The sequence below is a fragment of the Balaenoptera musculus genome, chromosome 8 (genome assembly GCF_009873245.2).
Source record: "Balaenoptera musculus isolate JJ_BM4_2016_0621 chromosome 8, mBalMus1.pri.v3, whole genome shotgun sequence".
NCBI lineage: Eukaryota > Metazoa > Chordata > Mammalia > Artiodactyla > Balaenopteridae > Balaenoptera > Balaenoptera musculus.
The window spans coordinates 57314250-57336572 of record NC_045792.1 but is presented as its reverse complement, the minus strand read 5'-3'; the positions used below and the strand labels follow the sequence as shown (position 1 = coordinate 57336572).

The 22323-nt window shown below is 36.7% G+C and overlaps 1 protein-coding gene and 1 pseudogene across 2 annotated transcripts in view; both read right to left on the bottom strand.

Annotated features, from left to right (window-relative positions):
• Positions 1-22323, bottom strand: part of RAB6A (RAB6A, member RAS oncogene family) — a 78968-nt gene that overhangs the window by 39277 nt on the left and 17368 nt on the right. For both annotated transcript variants that reach the window (XM_036860512.1, XM_036860511.1), the window contains exon 2: positions 5233-5291. In XM_036860512.1, coding sequence (XP_036716407.1) covers positions 5233-5291 — 59 coding nt within the window. The remainder of the gene's footprint in view (positions 1-5232; positions 5292-22323) is intronic.
• LOC118899198 lies at positions 11014-12321 on the bottom strand (annotated as a pseudogene).

Genomic DNA, 22323 nt, shown 5'->3' with positions numbered 1-22323 from the left:
ACTGTTGATTTGTAACAGCCTTTGGAATAAGAAATTCTCTAAATTCAAAGTAATCTCTAAAGTTACTCTGAGCAATATAATCTTCCTCAAATAAAAAAATTAAACTACTCCAACTGTGGGAATCTTTCCCAAGCTTATTTATATTAAGTTGAACTATATAAAATGGCCAATATTATACCATTTTTGAATGATAAAAATAGCAATGTAATATGGTTCAAACTGATATAGTTGAAACTGTTAGAAAAATCTGTGGGTTTATAATTGGTAAAAGAAAAAGAAGTGGTGAATGCTAGAGCAACTTAAGAGAAATGCTTCCAGACTCTCTAACTAGAAATAAGTTTCCCAGATAACTTAGATTTTTTGCTTTACTTTGAAATAATGACTAAAATATGGTCAATTAAGGACTCTTCTGGCCAACCAGTTTAGTCTTTTTCAAATGAAATTAATTCAGTGCAAAGGAATCATAAATAGGGCATGAATTATGAATTACATAAAATTTATCTTTTTTGTGAAATAAAACTTCACTAAGTTTCAGATATATATTACATATGGCTCAATAATACATTTCTAGCTATGAGACTAGCTCTTCAATTATTCATTTCAGAAGTCTTTCCGTTGTGTGTATGGTGGGGGTAGGGGTAGGGAATCTTCAAGTAATCCACTGAACAACTCTTCACCTGATAACTAAGTTGGCAGCTAACGACATATGGTCAATTCTTCATATATCAAGTTAATACTTGATATGCTGTCAAGCTGATTTCTCTAGGTAAGGACGTGGGGTGCTACATTATCCAAATTTTCCTGTTAGAGCTAAACTAAGATAATACCTCGGACTGTACCTAATTCTTACAAAAACTTGTAGTTTACGTTGTAAATCAGTGTCTCCTATTAATGCCAAAGTACAGTGATATTTTGGCTTCACTAGCAACAACTTTTTCACAAAGAATCAAAATCTTTCCTTATCTCTCAAATTCTATTTAACCTCACCCCATCAACATCACTGCCCTTATAAATGTCTGAATGAACAGCAGCAATAGTCTTAGTGCATAAGTAGCAACAGCACTTTAGGTGTGCCGGAAAGATCTCCTTAATTTCACAGAGAACTTGGGTAAAATGAAATACTTCAGAAATACCCAGAGAACTCCAACTACAGGCTCTAGCTCATAATTCTTTAGCCTAAGACTCTGACTCTAGTTCAAATTTTTTAGCGTATGGTATTTGGTTCCACTCCCAAAGATTTGAGCTTAACACTCTCAGGTACTTTCTACATATGGCTCAATGACATCAATACTTTCTTCAGTCCCTAAGACTGGTATTTATAGTTGCTCTGCTGAAGAGAGAGAGAAGCATTGCTCAGAATCAAAATATGGTATGCAAGAGGTCATCTAGGTGAAGCTATAAGCTGTAGAGTTGCAGGGACCTAGAAAATTGAGGATATCCGATATAAACGGGTCCAAAAAAACCCGAAGCACTCTTGCTAATTGTACTATTTTTTCATTTCTAAACTTGCTCTTTTCATAGTGTCTTAAGATGTAACTAAACCATTTCTGAAATATTCAAAAGAATGTAATAAAATTTATACTATACATATTCATTGGCTTTTAAGAAGTGACTTTCCTTAAATGTCATGTTTATGTTTTAGTCATTCCTGTTTCATGATCGTTATGGGTTTTAATAACAGGCTTAATTAGAAACAAATTCCTTTGGGGATGAGATGGAAATGTTCTTAATCTTGATTGTAGTAGTAGCTTCATAGGTGTACATATCTGTCAAAATTTATCAAAATGTAAGGAATTAATAATTCTTTACCATATCGATTATAAGATCCCACTGAATATTTTGGATAACAGTCTATTGTCATGTTCGCCTTTTGCAGATCTATGGTTTGTCTTCTCATTCTCTTGACACTGTCTTTGGCAGAGCAGAAGTTTCTAATTTTAATGAAGTCCAGCTTATCAACTGCTTCTTTTATGGATCATGCCTTTGGTGTTGTATCTAAAAAGTCACTGCCATATGCAAGATCATCTAGGTTCTCTCCAATGTTACCTTCCAGTAGTTTATTACAGAGTTTTACATTTAGGTCTGTGTTTAGGTCCATTTTGAGAATAACCTCTGTATCTACATTCATTTGCATGAGGATGACTAGCTGTCCCAGCACAATTTGTTGAAGAGACTATCTTTGCTCCTTTGTACTGCCTTTGCTCCTTTGGCAAAGATCAATTAGAAAAACCTTTGTTTACATCTTAGTTCTACCATTTAGTAGTTGGATGGTTTTGGACAAATTGTACAAATTTGGACAAACTTTTTCCTAGAAAACAAATGCCCAAGTTTTTCAGTTTTCTTAGTGTTCAAACCAGAAGGCATATCCCTGAAATAAAATAAATATTTCAAATACGGGAAAATACATACTAAAAAGGACAGGATTCAGATTTTATATTTACCCTAAAAGCTTTCTGAAAAATAAAAAATGGTTTAATAATTGAGACAGAGGCAGTTAATTACTATGGAAATTAACCATTCCTTTAATCAGATCAACATTTGATATACTCCTAAGACAAATAATTGAAATCAAGTTTTTATACTAACTACACAGTAATACAGATATAAAATACTTCAATTAAAGGGGATTTTTAAAAATTTTATTTTAATAAGAATATTTCAAAAAGTTGATACAGGGACTTTCCTGGCAGTCCAGTGGTTAGGACTCTGCGCTTCCACTGCAGGGGCAGGGGGCGTGGGTTCGACCCCTGGTTGGGGAACTAAGATCCCATAGGCCGTGCAGCAAAAAAGTTAATACAGAAAAAGATTTATAATGTGCTTAGGGCCCCAGTGAAAGTACCTGGTATGGAGATTACTAATTTATTCTTTTTAGCTTTTTCTTTGATTTTCGTTTCACAATTAAGCATTTTAAACTAAGATACATACACACATATAACTTAGATACATATGCAACTGAGAGCAGACATCCTTGTCTTTTTCTTGATCTTAAACAGAGCACATTCAGCCTTTAAACATTATGTCTGATGTTAGCTGTGGGTCTTTCATAGAGATGCCCCTTATCACATTTAGAAAGTTCCCTTGTATTCCTAATTTGCCAAGTGTTTTTATCATGAAAGGTTACTGAATTTTGTCAAATGCTTTTTCTGTGTCTATTGAAATAATCATGTGATTTTGTCCACACTGTGTGGCTTTTTTTTTTCTTTTTGGCCGCACTGCGTGGCTTGTAGGATATTAGTTCCCCGACCAGGGATTGAACCCGGGCCCTCAGCAGTGAGAGTGTGGAGCCCTAACCACTGGACGGCCAGGGAATTCCCCTGATTTTGTCCTTTATTCTATTCATATAGCATATTACATCACTTTCTGTATGTTAAACCAACCTTGCAATCTTGGTACTAACCTACCAATCCTACTTGGTAAATGGTATAGAACCCTTTTTATTAGTTACCAGATTCAGTTCAGTAGTATTTTGCTGAGGACTATTGTGTTTATATTCATAAAGGATATTAGTCTGTAGTTTTATTTTTGATGCCTTTGCCTGGTTTGGGTATGACAGTCATACTGACCTCATGGGATAAGTTGGGAAGTATGTCTTCCTCTTCTGTTTTTGGAAGTTTATGAAGTATTAGTGTTGTTCTTTAAATATTTCATAGAATTGACCAGTGAAGCCATCTAGTCCTGCGATTTTCTTTGTAAGAAGTTCTTTGATTGCTAACTCTATCTACTTATTATAGGTATATTCAAATTTTCTATTTCTTCTTGAGTTAGTTTTGGTAGTTTGTATCTTTCTTGGAATTTATCCATTTCATCTAGGTTATCTAATTTGTTGGCATATAACTGTTCACAGTATTCCCTTATAATCCTGTTTATTTCTGTAAGGTCTTCTCCTTCACTCCTGATTTTAATAATTTGAGCCTTCTTTTTTCTTGATTAGTCTAACTTTAGGTTTGTCAATTTTGCTGATCTTCTCTAAGAACCACTTTTGGTTTCACTGAATTTCTTGTTTTTCTGTTCTCTCTTCCATATATTTCTGCTCTAATCTTTATTAGCTACTGAATTAAGCACGTCTTTATTTTCTGTATTTTTGTTGTCCTGACACCTGGGGCCTTCCTTATACTGGAGGGACTGGCCATCCCAGGGTTTGCCAATTCCTAGAGAAGTAAAACTTGCCTGTGGAGGGCCATTCATATGAAAACCAACCAATCCAAACCCATAACCCAACCACCTCCTCTATCACACTCAGGGTCATTACTCCCCTGCCCTAATCACACTAGGGCCAAGTAGCAGACAACTAGGAACAGCCCCTACAGCCCAGAGACCAGTGAAATTACTTGAAGTAGGCAATCCTATATTTCCTCACCTGGTCTTACCCATCCTTCCCACAGAAATCACAATAAAGGCTAGTGCCTATATTTCCTGCCCACCCCCCCCCTTCATCTCCTGACCAATACCAGTACTTCTTCCATGTGCCCCCCTCCTATGGTCTGGAGTGTCCCTTCCTCTTGAGATCTGTGAGTATAGTAAACTATGTTTACAATGGCCATCATCTCCTGATATGTCGGCCTCACCACACCTGAATAATAAAACCTACATTTTAAAGTAGTTTCTTACTTCTGCTTGCTTTAGGTTTACTTTTCTTTTTCTAGTTTCTTAGGATAGAAGATTAAATTACTGATTTAATGTATCTTTTCTTTTCCTTATAACACTGTTTTAGCTGTATCCCATAAGTTTTGGTATGCTGTGGGTTTTTTTTTTTATTTATCTCGAAGTATTTTTCTAATTTCCCTTGTGATTGTCTTTGACCCACTGGTTATTTAGGAATGAGTTATTTAATTTTCCACATATGTGTGAACTTCCCAAATCTCCTTCTGTTAATGATTTCTAATTATAGTACTCACTTATTCTTGACTTCAAGTATAGATGAAAATGTCATAGAATCCTAGACTTGGAGGAAATCTCTCCAAGAGAATAGCTATAATCACTCTTACTTCTATCCCAGATGGTATTAGCAATAATCTTTCAATAGACTTTGGAACAGAAGCTAAAGAAATCAAATGAAAAAGTTGAGGACTATGAGCATCATCAGTTATACTTCGTATTTATACAGAATTTTACAGATTACAGAAAATGCTTTTATATCCATGTCTGAATGTAAATAAATGCATTTTTAAAAGGACCTTGAGTATTACTTGTAACACATAAGAGACAACTAGTAGGTTGGCAAAAACAAAATACCTGATAGGTGTTGTCAAAACTGTCATACATGAATCTGGTAATCAGTGATGTCTTTCCAACTGAAATGAAAAGAAAAAAAAGATTGATTCAGTTAACACATTAAATTGGGTTCTCAAGCAATTTTTCTACAGAGAACTGCAATTCAATTCATTGGGAAATATCTGCAATGGTTCTACTAACAATAATTTACAAACATACAGCCCTGAGTTTGTTGAGATGTTTGTCTTTAATAACAGATAATCTCGGGACTTCCTTGGTGGTCCAGTGGGTAGGACTCTGCGCTCCCAATGCAGGGGGCCTGGGTTCGATCCTGGTTGGGGAACTAGATCCCACATGCATGCCGCAACTAAGAAGCCCACAGGCCGCAACTAATAAGCCCACATGCCGCAAACAGAGCCCACATGTTGCAACTAAACATGCTGCAATGAAGATCCCGTGTGCCGCAACTAAGACTCAGCGCAGCCAAAACAACTAAATAAGTTCTTCTTCCCCACCCCCCTTCCTCTTCCTCTCCTCCTCCTTATAAAAAAAACCCAAGCAAACAAACAAACAAAAGATAATCTCTCAAATTGAGAGCACAGGTAAAAGAATATTTATTGATTTAAGAGGTGAGGAAAATGAAGAGAAAAGATGGAGGAAAACAATCAGTTATGCTGACATCTCTAATTCACAAAAGGCAAGCAGATATTTACTTGAGCCCTAACAAAAAGAACTAGGATTACACTGGGAAGAAATTATAGTTAACTTCCTGGACAGTAACCTGGGGAAAATGAGGGTCAGGTCCACTTCATTCAGTGAATCAAAGCTTAATCTCGGGAAGTATAAAAACTAAATATGAAGAGTTCTAGGAGAGGTATGAGGGCTGCAAGAACTCGACTGTTTAAGAGTAAGAATGAAATGACATGGAAAATTGTTTTGAAACTCATTTCAGGATCCGATCTCTATTCTTTGGCAGGGCAATCCCAAAGATTCATAATACTACTTTGTATTGGTATTTTTAAGTTAATCCACATGAAAGTGCCACTAGGTAGAAAATAGTGGTATACTGCCAATATCCTTACCAATGGGCACAGTGTTCAAGGGCAAGAACCATATCTAATTTTCCTATATCTCCAGTAGCTTGACATAGATTCAATAAATACTAAATGAATACAAGAAATTATATCAATTAGAAAAGAACCGAGCAAATAAATATCTCAAATGCTCTCCCAAATGTAAATATTTTTGGGAGAAAAAAACCAATACCTAGTCACTCAAATTTTTGTATGAATTTAAGTAACTTTTTTTTTAATAAAATATATATATATTTATTTATTTATTTTTGGCTGTGTTGGGTCTTTGTTTCTGTGCAAGGGCTTTCTCTAGTTGTGGCTCATGGGCCTAGTTGCTCCGCGGCATGTGGGATCTTCCCATACCAGGGCTCGAACCCGTGTCCCCTACATTGGCAGGCAGATTCTCAACCACTGCGCCACCAGGGAAGCCCCAAATTTAAGTAACTTTTGATTTCAACTTTTGATTTTTAGAGACCTGATCGTGGCCTCGTAAAATGTCCTCCATCCATGTGCCATATGAAAACCTGAGGAAAAAACTGAGCCAAAGAAGGAAGAATCCCATAAAATCACCTACTCCCAAACGTCTTATTTTAAAGAATCTAAAATAGCAGGTTGAACAGCTAAAGCTAGTTTCCCTAGACCCTGGTCAAAAGCAAACTGATGTTTGGGAAGAAGTCTCTTTTTGGAGCAATGAGTAGACCTATGCATTTCTTCATTAGTAAATAGTACATACAGTTTTTATTTTGTTTTGAAAAATGTCCCTCCTTTTTTATATAAAAGAGCAAAATGCATGTTACAAAGCGGGCAACACAGAAAAGACCAAGAACAAAGTGAAAATTAGGTATATCCTACCACCTATACATAACTAACATTAAAACTTTGGTATATGTTTTTCCAAAATATTTTTTATATATACGAATACATATGTATTTAAAGGCAAAACCCTAGAACCAATCATAGTAAAGTCAGGAACAATACACATTCTACTATTATTTAACACTGATCAGAATCTATAAAAAGTAAATCTAAAAATCTGAAGAGATAAAAGGCAAAATAGTGGTGGGGGAAACAGTGGTGGAGAAAAGCAAAGGGGCTTCATTATAAATAAAATATATAGTGAAGAAATACAAAATAGCTTGTTTGTTGAAACAGTTTTACTCAAAAGATTAAATTTTCATTATTAAGCATTTTAAATATGATTCTTCAATATGGGATCCTTGTAAATTTATTGTTGTTTACCCCAAAACCTTCTGTAAAATGGTATGTAAACTTATGATTTGCTTAATGCTTGTTTTCCCTGATCATAAGCTCTATAATTGTCCTGTTTAGTCCACATCATCAGAGTTTGACACTGCTTGTCACATCACACTAAGCAAACAACACCTTTGCCGAACTGATACTCAACTCTTTTTCAAACGACAAAAAATAGGTATCTAGGGTTATTCAAAAAAAAAAAAAAAAAAAATCTTTTTTTTTTTTTTTTTTTGGCTGTGTTGGGTCTTCGTTGCTGTGTGCAGGCTTTCCCTAGTTGCGGCGAGCAAGGGCTACTTTTTGTTGTGGTGCACGGGCTTCTCATTGCAGTGGCTTCTCTTGTTGTGGATCACAGGTTCTAGGCACATGGGCTTCAGCAGTTGTAGCACGCAGGCCCTAGAGTGCGTGGGCTTCAACAGTTGTGGCACATGGGCTCAGTAGTTGTGGCGCACAGGCTTAGTTGCTCCATGGCATGTGGGATCTTCCCGGACCAGGGATTGAACCTGTGTCCCCTTCATTGGCTGGTGGATTCTTAACCACTGCACCACCAGGGAAGTCCCTCACTGTAGTTTTGATTTGCATTTCTCTAATAATTAGCGATGTTGAGCATCTTTTCATGTACTTCTTGGCCATCTGTATGTCTTCATTGGAGAGATGTCTATTTAGGTCTTACGTGCATTTTTTGATCGGATTGTTTTTTTGATATTGAGCCATATGAGCTGTCTGTAAATTTTGGAGATTAATCCCTTGTTGGTCAGAATGCATCGTTTGCAAATACCTTCTTCCATTCTCTGGGTTGCCTTTTTGTTTTTTTTATAGTTTGCTGTGCAAAAGCTTTTGAGTTTAATTAGGTCCCATTTGTTTGTTTTTATTTCCATTACTCTAGGAGATGGATCGAAAAAGATATTGCTGCAATTTATGTCAAACAGTGCTCTGCCTATATTTTCCTCCAAGAATTTTATAGTATCTGGTCTTTCACTTAGGTCTTTAATCCATTTTGAGTTTATTATGGTGTTAAAAAATGTTCTAATTTCATTTTTTTTTACCTGTAGCTGTCCAGTTTTCCCAGCACCATTCATTGAAGAGACTGTCTTTTCTCCATCGTACAGTCTTGCCTCCTTTGTCATAGATTAATTGACCACAGGTTCATGGGTTTATTTCTGGGCTTTCTATACTGTTCCATTGATCTATAGTTCTATTTTTGTGCCAGTACCATACTGTTTTGATGACTGTAGCTTTGTAGTATAGTCTGAAGTCAGGGAGCCTGATTCCTCCAGTTCCGTTTTTCTTTCTCAAGATTGCTTTGGCTATTCAGCGTCTTTTGTGTTGCCATACAAATTTTAAGATTTTTTTGTTCTAGTTCTGTGAAAAATGCCATTGGTAATTTGATAGGGACTGCAATGAATCTGTAGATTGCCTTGGGTAGCACTGTCATTTTGACAATATTGATTCTTCCAATCTAAGAACATGGTATATCTCTCCATCTGTTTGTGTTGTCTTTGATTTCTTTCATCAGCGTTTTATAGTTTTCGGAGTGCAGGTCTTTTTCCTCCTTAGGTAGGTTTATTCCTAGGTATTTTATTCTCTTTGATGTAATGGTAAATGGGATTTTTCCCTTTAATTTCTCTTTCTGATCTTTCGTTGTTAGTGTATAGAAATGCAACAGATTTCTGTGAAATTATTTTGTATCCCGCAACTTTATCAAATTCACTGATGAGCTCTTGTAGTTTTCTAGTAGCATCTTTAGGATTTTCTATGTATAGTATCATGTCATCTGCAAAAAGTGACAGTTTTACTTCTTTTCCAATTTGGATTCCCTTTATTTTTTCTTCTCTGACTGCTGTGGCTGGGACTTCCAAAACTATGTTAAATAAAAGTGGTGAGAGTGGACATCCTTGTCTTGTTCCTGATCTTAGAGGAAATGCTTTCAGCTTTTCACCGTTGAGTATGATGTCAGTTGCAGATCTGTCATACATGGCCTTTATAATGTTGAGGTATGTTCTCTCTATACCCACTTTCTGGAGATTTTTATCATAAATGGGTGTTGAATTTTGTCAAAAGCCTTTTCTGCATCTATTGAGATGATCATATGGCTTGTATTCTTCAATCTGTTGACGTGGTGAATCACACTGATTGATTTGCAGATACTGAAAAATCCTTGCATCCCTAGGATAAATCACACTTGATCATGGTTATGATCCTTTTAATGTATTGTTGGATTTCTTTTGCTAGTATTTTGTTGAGTTTTGCATCTCTCTCTGTTCATCAGTGATATTGGTGATGGTTGCACAACTCTGTGAATATACTAAAAACTACTGAATTGTACACTTTAAATGAGTGAATTGTATATGATTATTTTAAAAAACTTTTAATTTCCTCTAGAATTTATTGCAGTTACCATGTTATAACAAAAGCAGATCATTCTTAATGTGTTAATTTCGTTTATACATTTAAATAAAAATATATAATCCCCATCACATAAACAGATAATTCTAAATCTACTTTGAAGTTTAATCAATCAATAAGTATCTTTTTGGAAATTGTACCTAGTATCATATTATACCAAAGATAAGACTGCTGTCCTCACAGAATACATGGATCATTGGTAATCAATCTTTAAACTAGTGAATGTCATTAATACATTGGGAAATATTGGAAAACTAACAAATTTACCTAGACATTGTTTATCTTGCCCTTCTGAGAGACTTGTAGATCTAGATGAGATTAGTTTGGAAATGGGGTCTCGTTTAGTCCAGAAAATCTTCAAAGTCCAATATAGTTCTCAGCTAATCAGAGACTAAAGAACCTTTATAAGGAGAAGTAGGCTTGGAAATCAACCAGTCTTTTTTTTTTTTTTTTTAATATTTATTTATTTATTTATGGCTGTGTTGGGTCTTCGTTTCTGTGCGAGGGCTTTCTCTAGTTGTGGCAAGTGGGGACCACTCTTCATCGCAGTGCGCGGGCCTCTCACTATCGCGGCCTCTCTTGTTGCGGAGCACAGGCTCCAGACGCGCAGGCTCAGTAATTGTGGCTCACAGGCCCAGCTGCTCCGTGGCATGTGGGATCTTCCCAGACCAGGGCTCGAACCCGTGTCCCCTGCATTGGCAGGCAGATTCTCAACCACTGCGCCACCAGGGAAGCCCAACCAGTCTTATTTTGAATTAGCATGTTTTAGTCAAAGTATGGAATTAATGATCAAGTATCAGTCAGGAATTTCTGTAATATACTCCAATGCCAAGTGACCACTAACATTCTATTTCCTACTATAATAATTCCTTGATGAGAGGTAGAAGGCAATATTCTTTATTGCCAGCTATAAAATAAATTGCACTCCAATACCTATGAGCTCTAAAGATAAATCTTTTTTTAAATATAAGAAACTCACTAAATCAAATGAATACTAATTAAAGCAAATGTAGTGTAGATAAAACTGAGGTAAGAGACCTCTAATTACACAGGAAATCTATGAAATGTTTAATCATTTTAAGAGAAGAATTATTTTTCCAGTAGCCCCACTGCTTTGAATATCATCTTCATGAGCCTGGGCCACCTTCTCCAATGGAATCTGAGGACCTAATACTGGTCTCAACCAACCAATTTCCATTCCGGCTTGAGGGCTGCTGCAAACTGCTGAAATTCCTCCTTGGTGGATGAATAGAGAGCAACTCCTATTATGCTAGATTCCTTTGCCATGGTGTCTCCCGTGGGTTTATTTCAACAGGACCTCTGCTGCCAACAACTATTACTCGTTCTCCATGTGACAAAGATTCAAATCATTGCTAAGATTTACATTAGCTAACATTTCAATAATCACATCAACTCCTTTTCACCAACAGATTTCTTAATTTTATCAATATAATTAGCTTCTTTGTGATTAAACACTTCGTGGGCCCCATTTTGCAAAACAGTGTTTTGTCCTTCCTCAGTACCAGCTGTGCCCAAAACCTTTAAGCCATAAGCTCTAGCAATCTGGTATGCTGCTATCCCAACTCCTCCACTAGCTCCATGAACCAGAACACTTTCTCCAGCTTTCACACAGGCACTGTGGAGCAGAGCTCAATAAGCAGTAAAATATGGGATACTGATGGCAGCTCCTTGTTTAAAGTCCAGTTTTTCCGGCAGTGTGTAAACAGGGTAATTGGCTGCTAGAGCATACTCTGCGTAGCCCCCAGAGATCGTGCTGGTAGTGAAAACTCTGTCACCTTTCTTGAAAGCAGATACACATTCTCCAACAGCTTCTATTATCCCAGCCACATCTAATCCAGGAGTATAAGGTAGAAGTGGTTTTCTACTGTAGGTACAAGAGTGAATTTGTGTGTCCACTGGGTTTACACTACACGCTTGGACTTTGATTAGAACCTGATGGTCTTTCGGAATCGGTACGGCAACATTCGACTGGAGTTTCATCACTTCTGGTCCACGAATTAAAAAACTCTAATAGCAGGCTTCCTTGGGGGCGCAGTGGTTGAGAATCTGCCTGCCAATGCAGGGGACAAGGGTTCGAGCCCTGGTCTGGGAAGACCCCACATGCCGCGGAGCAATTAGGCCCGTGAGCCACAACTACTGAGCCTGCGTGTCTGGAGCCTGTGCTCCGCAACAAGAGAGGCCGCGATAGTGAGAGGCCCGCGCACTGTGATGAAGAGTGGCCCCTGCTTGCCGCAACTAGAAAGAAAAGCCCTCGCACAGAAACGAAGACCCAACACAGCCAATAAATAATTAATTAATTAAAAAACAAAAAACAAAAAAAAACTCTAATAGCTCTCATCAACCTCTGTTCCGTCACCATGGTGATCTAGATACGAGTTCTAGAGTGGGAAATCAAAATCTGTGAGAGCTCCTCAGATTCCAGGGAAAAAAGGGCTGTGTGATGTATGATTTCATCTCAATAAAGCTGTTATTAAAAATCTATCATGGATTTCCCTGGTGACTCAGTGGTTACGAATCCCCCTGCCAATGCAAGGGACGCCTAGAGCCCGTGCTCCACAACAACAGAAGCCACCGCAATGAGACACCTGCACACCACAATGAAGAGTAACCCCCGCTCGCCACAACTAGAGAAAGCCCGCGCACATCAACGAAGGCCCAACAGAGCCATAAATAAATAAATAAATAGACAGATAAATAAAATCCATCGTGGTGATTATTGTACAACAATGTGAAATACTTAATGCCACTGAACTGTACACATAGAAGTAAGTTAAAATGGTAAATTTTACTATGTATAATAATTTTAATACTGGAGCACCAAAGATAACTAAAAAAAAGGGCTGATAATATATTAAAGATTAGAGGAACTAATTATTGGGCCTCTAGAAGACCAAGGTATACTAATTTAAGAGATAACTTCTGTAAGTGGTAAAGTAATTCCTCACATAATATACTCTTCAAGAGTACTTAGGATTCAAAGATTATAAGACTAATGTTTGCATAAAAGGAGAAGTCTCAATTATTCTACAACCTATATAAATGAACATTTATGAACTGCTTCATAATCTGGTCAGTTATATTGGTCAGATAATACTGAAACAGAGAAGATATTCATATTTTCTAATTTTCCCCCCAAAAATAAGCCCTTATAAAAGATTAATGTGCTATGATAATAATAGTACCTTAAATCAGATGCTATGATTTTAGTAAGAGTTAAGCATAAAAATACAACAAACACACAAAAACAACACTACCTGTATTCCATCATGGTAACGAAGACACCTGAAAAAGGTACCTAGGGACCACAGCAAAAAAGCTCAGCTGCAAGCAAAACTCACTGCAATATCACAGCTAAGATGTTTCACCTAGGTGATGCAATTCTACAGCAAAAGAGAAAATCAATTAAACCAAGCTAACATTACTCCAATGCAGCAAACCTAGTCAACAACACTGAAGTTCAATAAAGTTAGTAGCTTTTCTCTAAAGACCTAAATTGAATAAAGATTTCGTTTTTCCTAAAGCTTAAAAAAAAAAAGGAAGAAATGGAATATTACTCAGCCATAAAAAGAAATGAAATTGAGTTATTTGTAGTGAGGTGGATGGACCTAGAGTCTGTCATACAGAGTGAAGCAAGTCAGAAAGAGAAAAACAAATACTGTATGCTAACACATATATATGGAATCTAAAAAAAAAAAAAAGGTTCTGAAGAACCTAGGGGTAGGACAGAAATAAAGAAGCAGACGTAGAGAATGGACTTGAAGACACGGGGAGGGGGAAGAGTAAGCTGGGATGAAGTGAGAGAGTGACATGGACATATATACACTACCAAATGTAAAACAGATAGCTAGTGGGAAGCAGTCGCATAGCACAGGGAGATCAGCCCGGTGCTTTGTGACTACCTAGAGGGGTGGGATAGGGAGGATGGGAGGGAGATGCAAGAAGGAGAAGATATGGGGATATATGTATATGTAGAGCTGATTCACTTTGTTATAAAGCAGAAACTAACACACCATTGTAAAGCAATCATATTCCAATAAAGATGATTTAAAAAAAAAAAAGAAGAAGAGAACTACAACTACACTTGTACAATCACATTCAAAAACGGGGAGAATGAATTTGGTTGTATAAAATATTTGCTGAATAAGTAATTTCACATCTATGGCTCAAAAGTTGTTTTTTAATAAGTATGATTTATTTCTTTATAATAATATTTATGTTAAAGGCATTAGACCTATGATATGAGTTTCCAAGATGATGAAATGGAGACATCCAAAGTAAAAACAAAAATATTTGACTACACAAAACGTGAAGACAGAAAAGATATTCACATAAAGGTAACGACCCACTGGCTACTCTTATCAAAGATGAATAAAACATAAACAAATATATTAATTCTTGGATGGCTACTATTTCTCACTTCATTCCAAAACTTCCAAGTGCTAGGAAACAAGGAGGTTGGAGGATGAGAATGAAAAACAAATGTAAGTAAGGCCTTGAATGCAAAGGAGTTTACAACGGCTGAAAGAGGGTGAACAAGAGAATAAAACACTGTGCAAAGGAAGTGTCCATCCTCTATACTGCCAGAGATACCTTTCAACAATTTATAAACATTCCAAGGCTCCCCAGTCTCCATAAGCTAAAGATCCTTAGCAGGCATTCAAACTTGAGCTTAGCCTTTCTAGTCTCATCTCCTAACCTTGCCAAACACAAATACCATCTGACAATGATGGAAAGCTATTGGTTATTCTTCAAGCATAACAGGTTCCTTGGAGCCTCTGAGATTTTGCTCATGTAACCCAGTTTTGTGGAACTTTTCTTTCCTGGTTACATTATGAACTTACGAACTCAGTACCAGATGTGGTTCTGCCTGGAGGAGAGAAAAACTAAATTACCTCTCAAAACTACTTTCAGCCAAGCTCCCTGGTGGCCTAGTGGTTAGGATTCCAGGCTTTCACTGCCATGGCCCAGGTTCAATCCTTGTTCAGGGAACTCAGATTCCCGCAAGGCATGCGGGGCGACCAAAAAAAAAAAAAAAAATTACTTTCAGCCTAAGATTGTATTTCTAGAAGTATTTTAGATGGCAGCAGGGCTTTTATTTTATTCCTACAACAAAGTTAACATTCATCTATGAATGTATCTTAAGGATAAAATGACGAGTTGGACTAATTAAAAAAGATACATGCATCCCAATGTTCATAGCAGCACTAGCCAAGACATGGAAGCAACCAAAATGTCCATCGACAGATGAATGGATAAAGAAGATGTGGTACATATACACAATGGAATACTACCCAGTCATCAAAATGAATGAAATAATGCCATTTACAGCAACATGGATGGACCTATCATACTAAGTAAGTGAAGTAGGTCAGAAAGAGAAAGACAAATACCAAATGATATCACTTATATATAGAATCTAAAATATGATACAAATGAACTTATTTACAAAACAGAAACAGACTCACAGACTTAGAAGACAAGCTTATGGTTATCAAAGGGGAAAAGGGGCTGGGGGAGGGATAAATTACGAGTTTGGGATTAGCAGATACAAATTACTATATATAAAATAAACAAAAAGGTCCTAGGGACTTCCCTGGTGGCGCAGGGGTTAAGAATCCGCCTACCAATGCAGGGGACATGGGTTCGATCCATGGTCCAGGAAGATCCCACAGGCCGCAGAGCAACTAAGCCCGTGCGCCACAAATACTGAGCCTGTGTTCTAGAGCCCACAAGCCACAACTACTGAGCCCGCAAGCCACAACTACTCAAGCCCGTGCGCCTAGAGCCCGTGCTCCGCAACAAGAGAAGCCACCTCAATGAGAAGCCCACACACCGCAACAAAGAGTAGCCCCCGCTCACCCCAACTAGAGAAAGCCCGCATGCAGCAACGAACACCCAATGCAACCATAAATAAATAAGTAAGTAAGTAGGTCCTATTGTACAGCACAGGGAACTATATTCAATATCCTGTAATAAACCATAATGGAAAAGAATATATATACATACATACATGCATACGTATATATAACTGAATCACTTTGCTATACACCAGAAACTAACACAAATCAACTATACTTCAATACAAAAAATGTTTTTAAAAAGATGACTTGGAAATAATCTGTACCCTCAAAGAACAGTTCAGTGGGAAGTTCAAAATAAGTACTAGCATAAGACTAGCTTCTCCAGCATTAACTTTACTCAAAAACTTTTTAACTCTAAGTGTAGAAAAGCATGATCCACTCCTTCTTACGGGGAAAAATAAGAAAAAAATGGCAATATAAGGAACTTAACTCATATTATATTGTTTGTGCATTTATTTACTAGTTTACCTCTCCTAACTTACAAATGATAAGCTGTAGAACAGGAACCTCATCTATCTTGTTCATGGCTATACTCAAAGTTGGTCCCTGCCTAGCACTAAATGAAATAATCAATGAAAGAAACCATCAAGTAGACAGCATTCACTAAGGTTGTCCAGAGTCTGCATTCTTGGAAAAATGAAAGTAGATATAGCTCACAGGGGCACACTTATGATAAAACTCAGTGAACTGAGGTTTTAGAACCAGAAGGCCAACTTCACTAATTAATTTAAGAAATAACTTTCGTAAGGATGGGAATATTCAGGTCAATATAACTAGCAATTTTTCTCATTCAAGCTGTACACTTAAGATTCATATGCTTTTCTATATGTTACATTTCAATAAAAAGTTTTCCTTGTAAAAAAAAAATCTAAACAATCCCTCTCTGAAATAATATCTTATGGGGTTTTACACACACACACACACACACACACACACACTTAAAGTACACATAGTAAGTCAAGTCAGAAGGAAGAATGGTAAGTAGAATTAGACTGCCAAGGTCCCTGCATTGTCCAGAAGGGTAAAGGAATCAATTACCTGTAAACTTTTTAAAGTCATGGCTGCATGCCACAACTTCTGGGCTAATCACAAAAAGAAAAAGAAAAAAAAAATTGTATAACTTCCCAATTAATAAAGAATATGGAATAATTTTTTAAAAGACTACAAATTCAAATAACACAAGAAGAGGAAAAGAAACACTCAGGACAAAAAGAAAGCACATTGAGAAGATGGTAGATTTATTTTAAATCCAAATATATAATTATATTAAATGTAAATGTACTAATGTTCCAATTTTAAAAACAATTATCAGACCGGACCAACACAAAACTTAACTAGATGACTACTAAGCCACATCTGAAACATAAGAATACAAAAATGTTGAAAGTAAAAAGATAGAGGGACTTCCCTGGTGGCGCAGTGGTTAAGAATCTGCCTGCCAATGCAGGGGACACGGGTTCAAGCCCTGGTAGGTCAGGGAACTAAGATTCCCATATGCCGGGCAGGGCAGCCAAAATAAATTAATTAATTAAAAAGGACAGAAAAATATAAATACTATGAAAACATTAGCCAAAATAAAGATGGTATACCTATACTAACATCAAAGTAAACTTTAGGGCAAAAAGCATTACTAGAAATAGTGGAACACTTGATGACGATAAAAGGTTGAAGTCACCAAGAACACAATAACAATTCCAGGGACTTCCCTGGATGTCCAGTGGTTAAGAATCTGCGCTTCCACTGCAGGGGGCACAGGTTCGATCCCTGGTTGGGGAACTAAGATCCTGCATGCCACGTGGTGTGGCCAGAAAAAAAGTCTCAAAAACCTATAAGTTAAAAATGGAAAAACTACAAGGATACATATACAGAGCCACAATCACCATGGAAAATTCTAACATACCTCTCTCAATAACAGAATAGACAAAAATTCGATAAAGACACACAATATTTGAACCACTTGATTAACAAAACTGATCTAGTGATCATATATTGAATTCTGCACCTAACAAATTCATTCTTTTCGGGCACAAAGGGAATATTTATTAAAACTGACATAACATATGGACCATAAAGAAAAATATCAAGAAAATTAAAAACAGTGAAAATATATTCTCTGACCACAGTACGATTAAAGTAGAAATCAAAAATATAAAGAAAACTAGAAAGTCCCCAAGTGTTTCAAAATAATATACTTCTAATAACCAATGAGTCAAAGGAGAAATCAAAATAGAAATTAGAAAGCATTTTGTACTGAATGACAAAAATACTGCAGAGCAAATCTCCAAAACACTACTATAATAGTACTTAAAGGGAAATTTATACAATTACACACACACACACACACACACACACACACACACTTATATGAGCTTATATTAGGGGAAAAAAAAAAAAACTAAACATGAGCTATATATCCCTCTCTCAAGAAGTTGGAAAAGACCAGCAAAATAAACCAAAGAAACTATAAGAAAGGAAATAAAGAGCAGAAATAAAACAGAAAACACACAACTGAGAGTCAACAAGGCTGACCAAGGCTGTTTAAGTTCTTTGAACAAAAAACTATTAAATTGGGTTTCCCTGGTGGTGCAGTGGTTGAGAATCTGCCTGCCAATGCAAGGGACACGGGTTCGAGCCCTGGTCTGGGAAGATCCCACATGCCGTGGAGCAACTAGGCCCGTGAGCCACAACTACTGAGCCTGTGCTCAGCAACAAGAGAGGCCGCGACAGTGAGAGGCCCGCACACCGCGATGAAGAGTGGCCCCTGCTTGCCGCAACTAGAGAAAGCCCTCGCACAGAAACACAAAGATCCAACACAGCCAAAAATAAATAAATAAATAAATAAAATTAAAATTAAAAAAAAAAAAAACTATTAAATTTATAAACCTCCAGTAAGTCTTACCAAGAAGAAATGAAAGGTACAGATAACCAGTATTAGAAATTAATGAAGCATGATTACAGATCCTGCAGACATAAAAACATGAGTAATATGAGTAATCTGCACTAATAAATTTGAAACAGTAGATGAAATGTACAAAGTCCTAGAAAAATAAGAAAAAAATAAGAAAGAAAAAAGAAAATCTTAAAGAAATTGAAGCTCTATTTTAAAAACCTTCCCCAGGGTTGCAAAGGCCAGAATTGCCAAGCCATTCTTAAATAAAAAGAATAAGGTGGGAGGATTTTCTCTCTGGTAAATCAGTAATTTTTATATTAAGTTATAGTGAGTAAATTTTGTATTGTTGCAAGGGTAGACAAAGCATTTAGCAGAATAGAAATTCCAGAACCAGGTCAATGAATTTATAGACAGTTGGTCATTATAAAACCGACATGGCAGAGCACTGAGGAAAAGAAATGTTTTTAAATACATGATGTTGGGATAATTACATATCCACACTGAAAAAAATTAAACCTGACATCTATTTCATAGTACACACAAAGATCAATTTCAGTTGGATCATAAACCTAAATGTGAAAGGCAAAGCAAAACAAAACACAAAAAACAAAACAAAATTTCTAAAATATAATAGAGGAGACTATCTTCATTACTCAGGCTATGGAAAAACTTCTAAATGGGACACAAAAATCACAGATTTTTATAGATTGATACATCTATCTACATTAAAACTAACATTTTCTGTTCATTAAAAAGTTGTCATTAACAGTGAAAAAAGCAAGCAATCATAGGTTGGTCTGTTCAAAAAAAAAAATACACCTTTTGTTTTTCTTTATGGAGAATAAAGGACACATGCTTTGAAGGAGGATGAAGCAACAGTTTAATAAGACTATCATAGTGTCTGTGTTACAGATTAAAAGTCTTTCTCTAAACTGTGAGTGTAGTTTCTTTAATGTGCACCTTAACTTTTCTACAGCAAAATTTAAGCAAATAAGTTTTGACTTTGGAAAAACATTTCTCAATAATACAATAATGAAGTAATCAAAACTAAAAACCCAAGAAAGAAAAACAAAGCTCGAAAATACCCTCCCTTCAACTCTAGTAAAACACATTTTCCAGCATACCAATTTTTTTTAAAATTACAATAAATAAAGAAACTAAAGTCTTTGCTCTCATGGGGTTTAAAACTGGCAATACATATACCTTACAATACAAGTATATATCATTTAGGTATAGAGGATAAATTCTTTAATATTTTGTTCAAGGTAGTTTTTGTTTTGTTTTAAAGACAGAATCTCCAGGGACTTCCCTGGTGGTCCAATGAGTAAGACTTTGCACTCCCAATGCAGGGGGCCGGGGTTCGATCCCTGGTCAGGGAACTAGATCCCGCATGCATGCCGCAACTAAAAAAAAAAAAAAAAAAAGATCCCGCGGGCCACAACTAAGACCCCACAACTAAGACTAAGACCCATTCATTCATGCATGAATGAATGAATTTAAAAAAAAAGACAGAATCTCCAAATAGGAGATCAGGATCTCAATGTCTCATCGGGTCAGCATTCAAGTTGTTGTATCTTCCCTGTATTGAGGGTAACCCAAAACTCCAGAGAAAGAGTATAGTCCACTTAGGTAGCTCTTTTACATTGTCCAAAGACATATTTTAGCACCCTTTCATATATTCCTACCCATTTATGATCAATACTTCTGGAAGCTATTTAGTTTCCGGAAATTAAAATAGCTCCTTTTCATAGAAAGATTAGACATATCTAATTTTAGAACAGCATTCCTTCTGTATTTGTATTTCTTCTGTATTCATTCAAATCTCTTCAGCTAAGCTTATTTCTCCAAAATAGTTTTCAAAATCCCTAACAGTACATTCTTTATATCCTCCTATATAAAGGCAATTTAAATGACCATTTCAATCAAAGCCTAACTAATCTTATCCTGAACACCGTGGCTATTCATTTTTCTTCCAACAATATTCTAACATTTGTACTTAATACTCCTGTGCCACCATACACACAAAACTTCATACAGCATTATGTTCTAATACTTTTCTTCCTGTCCCACTCCCAACCCATGCCATATAATTTATTCTGTATTATATAAATTTATTCACTCAGTCATCAAGAAGTTCTGATAGGGCTTCCCTGGTGGCGCAGTGGTTGAGAATCTGCCTGCCAATGCAGGGGACACGGGTTCGAGCCCTGGTCTGGGAGGATCCCACATGCCGCGGAGCAACTAGGCCCGTGAGCCACAATTACTGAGCCTGCGCATCTGGAGCCTGTGCTCTGCAACAAGAGAGGCCGCGATAGTGAGAGGCCCACACACCGCGATGAAGAGTGGCCCCTGCTTGCCGCAACTAGAGAAAGACCTCGCACAGAAACGAAGACCCAACACAGCAAAAATAAATTAATTAATTAATTTAAAAAAAAAGTGTGAGCTACTAATAATAACTACCATCCTGTAGGAAAATCCAAATGAATGTCTCCATTATTAAAAAAAAAGAAAAAAAAGAAGAAGTTCTGATAAAAGGAAGCATATATTGAGGCAAGGAAGACCAACTAAAACTAACAAGAATATTTAATTATCAACAAATATGGTTCTATACAGTACAAATTAGAAAACTGTTAAGTATTGTAGGTATACTCCTGGTTCCGTCTGACTATGCCTAGCTCTTCCAAGAACTCATTTCTCTGTTTAAAAAAGGAAATATCGGGGCTTCCCTGGTGGCGCAGTGGTTGAGAATCTGCCTGCCAATGCAGGGGACAAGGGTTCGAGCCCTGGTCTGGGAAGATCCCACATGCCGCGGAGCAACTAGGCCCGTGAGCCACAACTACTGAGCCTGTGCGTCTGGAGCCTGTGCTCTGCAACAAGAGAGGCCGCGATAGTGAGAGGCCCGCGCACCGCGATGAAGAGTGGCCCCTGCTTGCCGCAACTGGAGAAAGCCCTCGCACAGAAACGAAGACCCAACACAGCCGAAAATAAATAAATAAAGAATTTTTTAAAAAATAAAAAAAATAAAAATAAAAAAGGAAATATCTCCAGGTGATTTCATAACCCACTCTTAATATTTCTACCACCTTTTCAGTCAGGAAATTCTTCCATATATATGACTTAAATTCACTATGTTTCATAGCACAGGGAGATCAGCTCAGTGCTTTGTGTCCACCTAGAGGGGCGGGATAGGGAGGATGGGAGGGAGATGCAAGAGGGAGGAGATATGGGGATCTATGTATACGTATAGCTGATTCACTTTGTTATACATCAGAAACTAACACACCATTGTAAAGCAATTATACTCCAATAAAGATGTTAAAAAAAAATTCACTATGTTTCAGCTTAAGCCTTTCTCTTATTGTTCAGATCTTAGAATTGCAAATTAACAAGTTATTATCTTTTCTGTAAGATATTACAAATCCAAAGACCTTTTTCAGTTGTACTTTTGCCTTCTTGATGTGACTGGACAATTCTCATTTGAATATCACATTTTAATTCCATGATTAAACAAACCTATGATTTTCCTTGTGTATAAGCAACATGTGAAGTGATTCTTATTACTTCTTATTCAGTGTCAGCCAGTAACACAATCATCAACAAAGCAAATTTT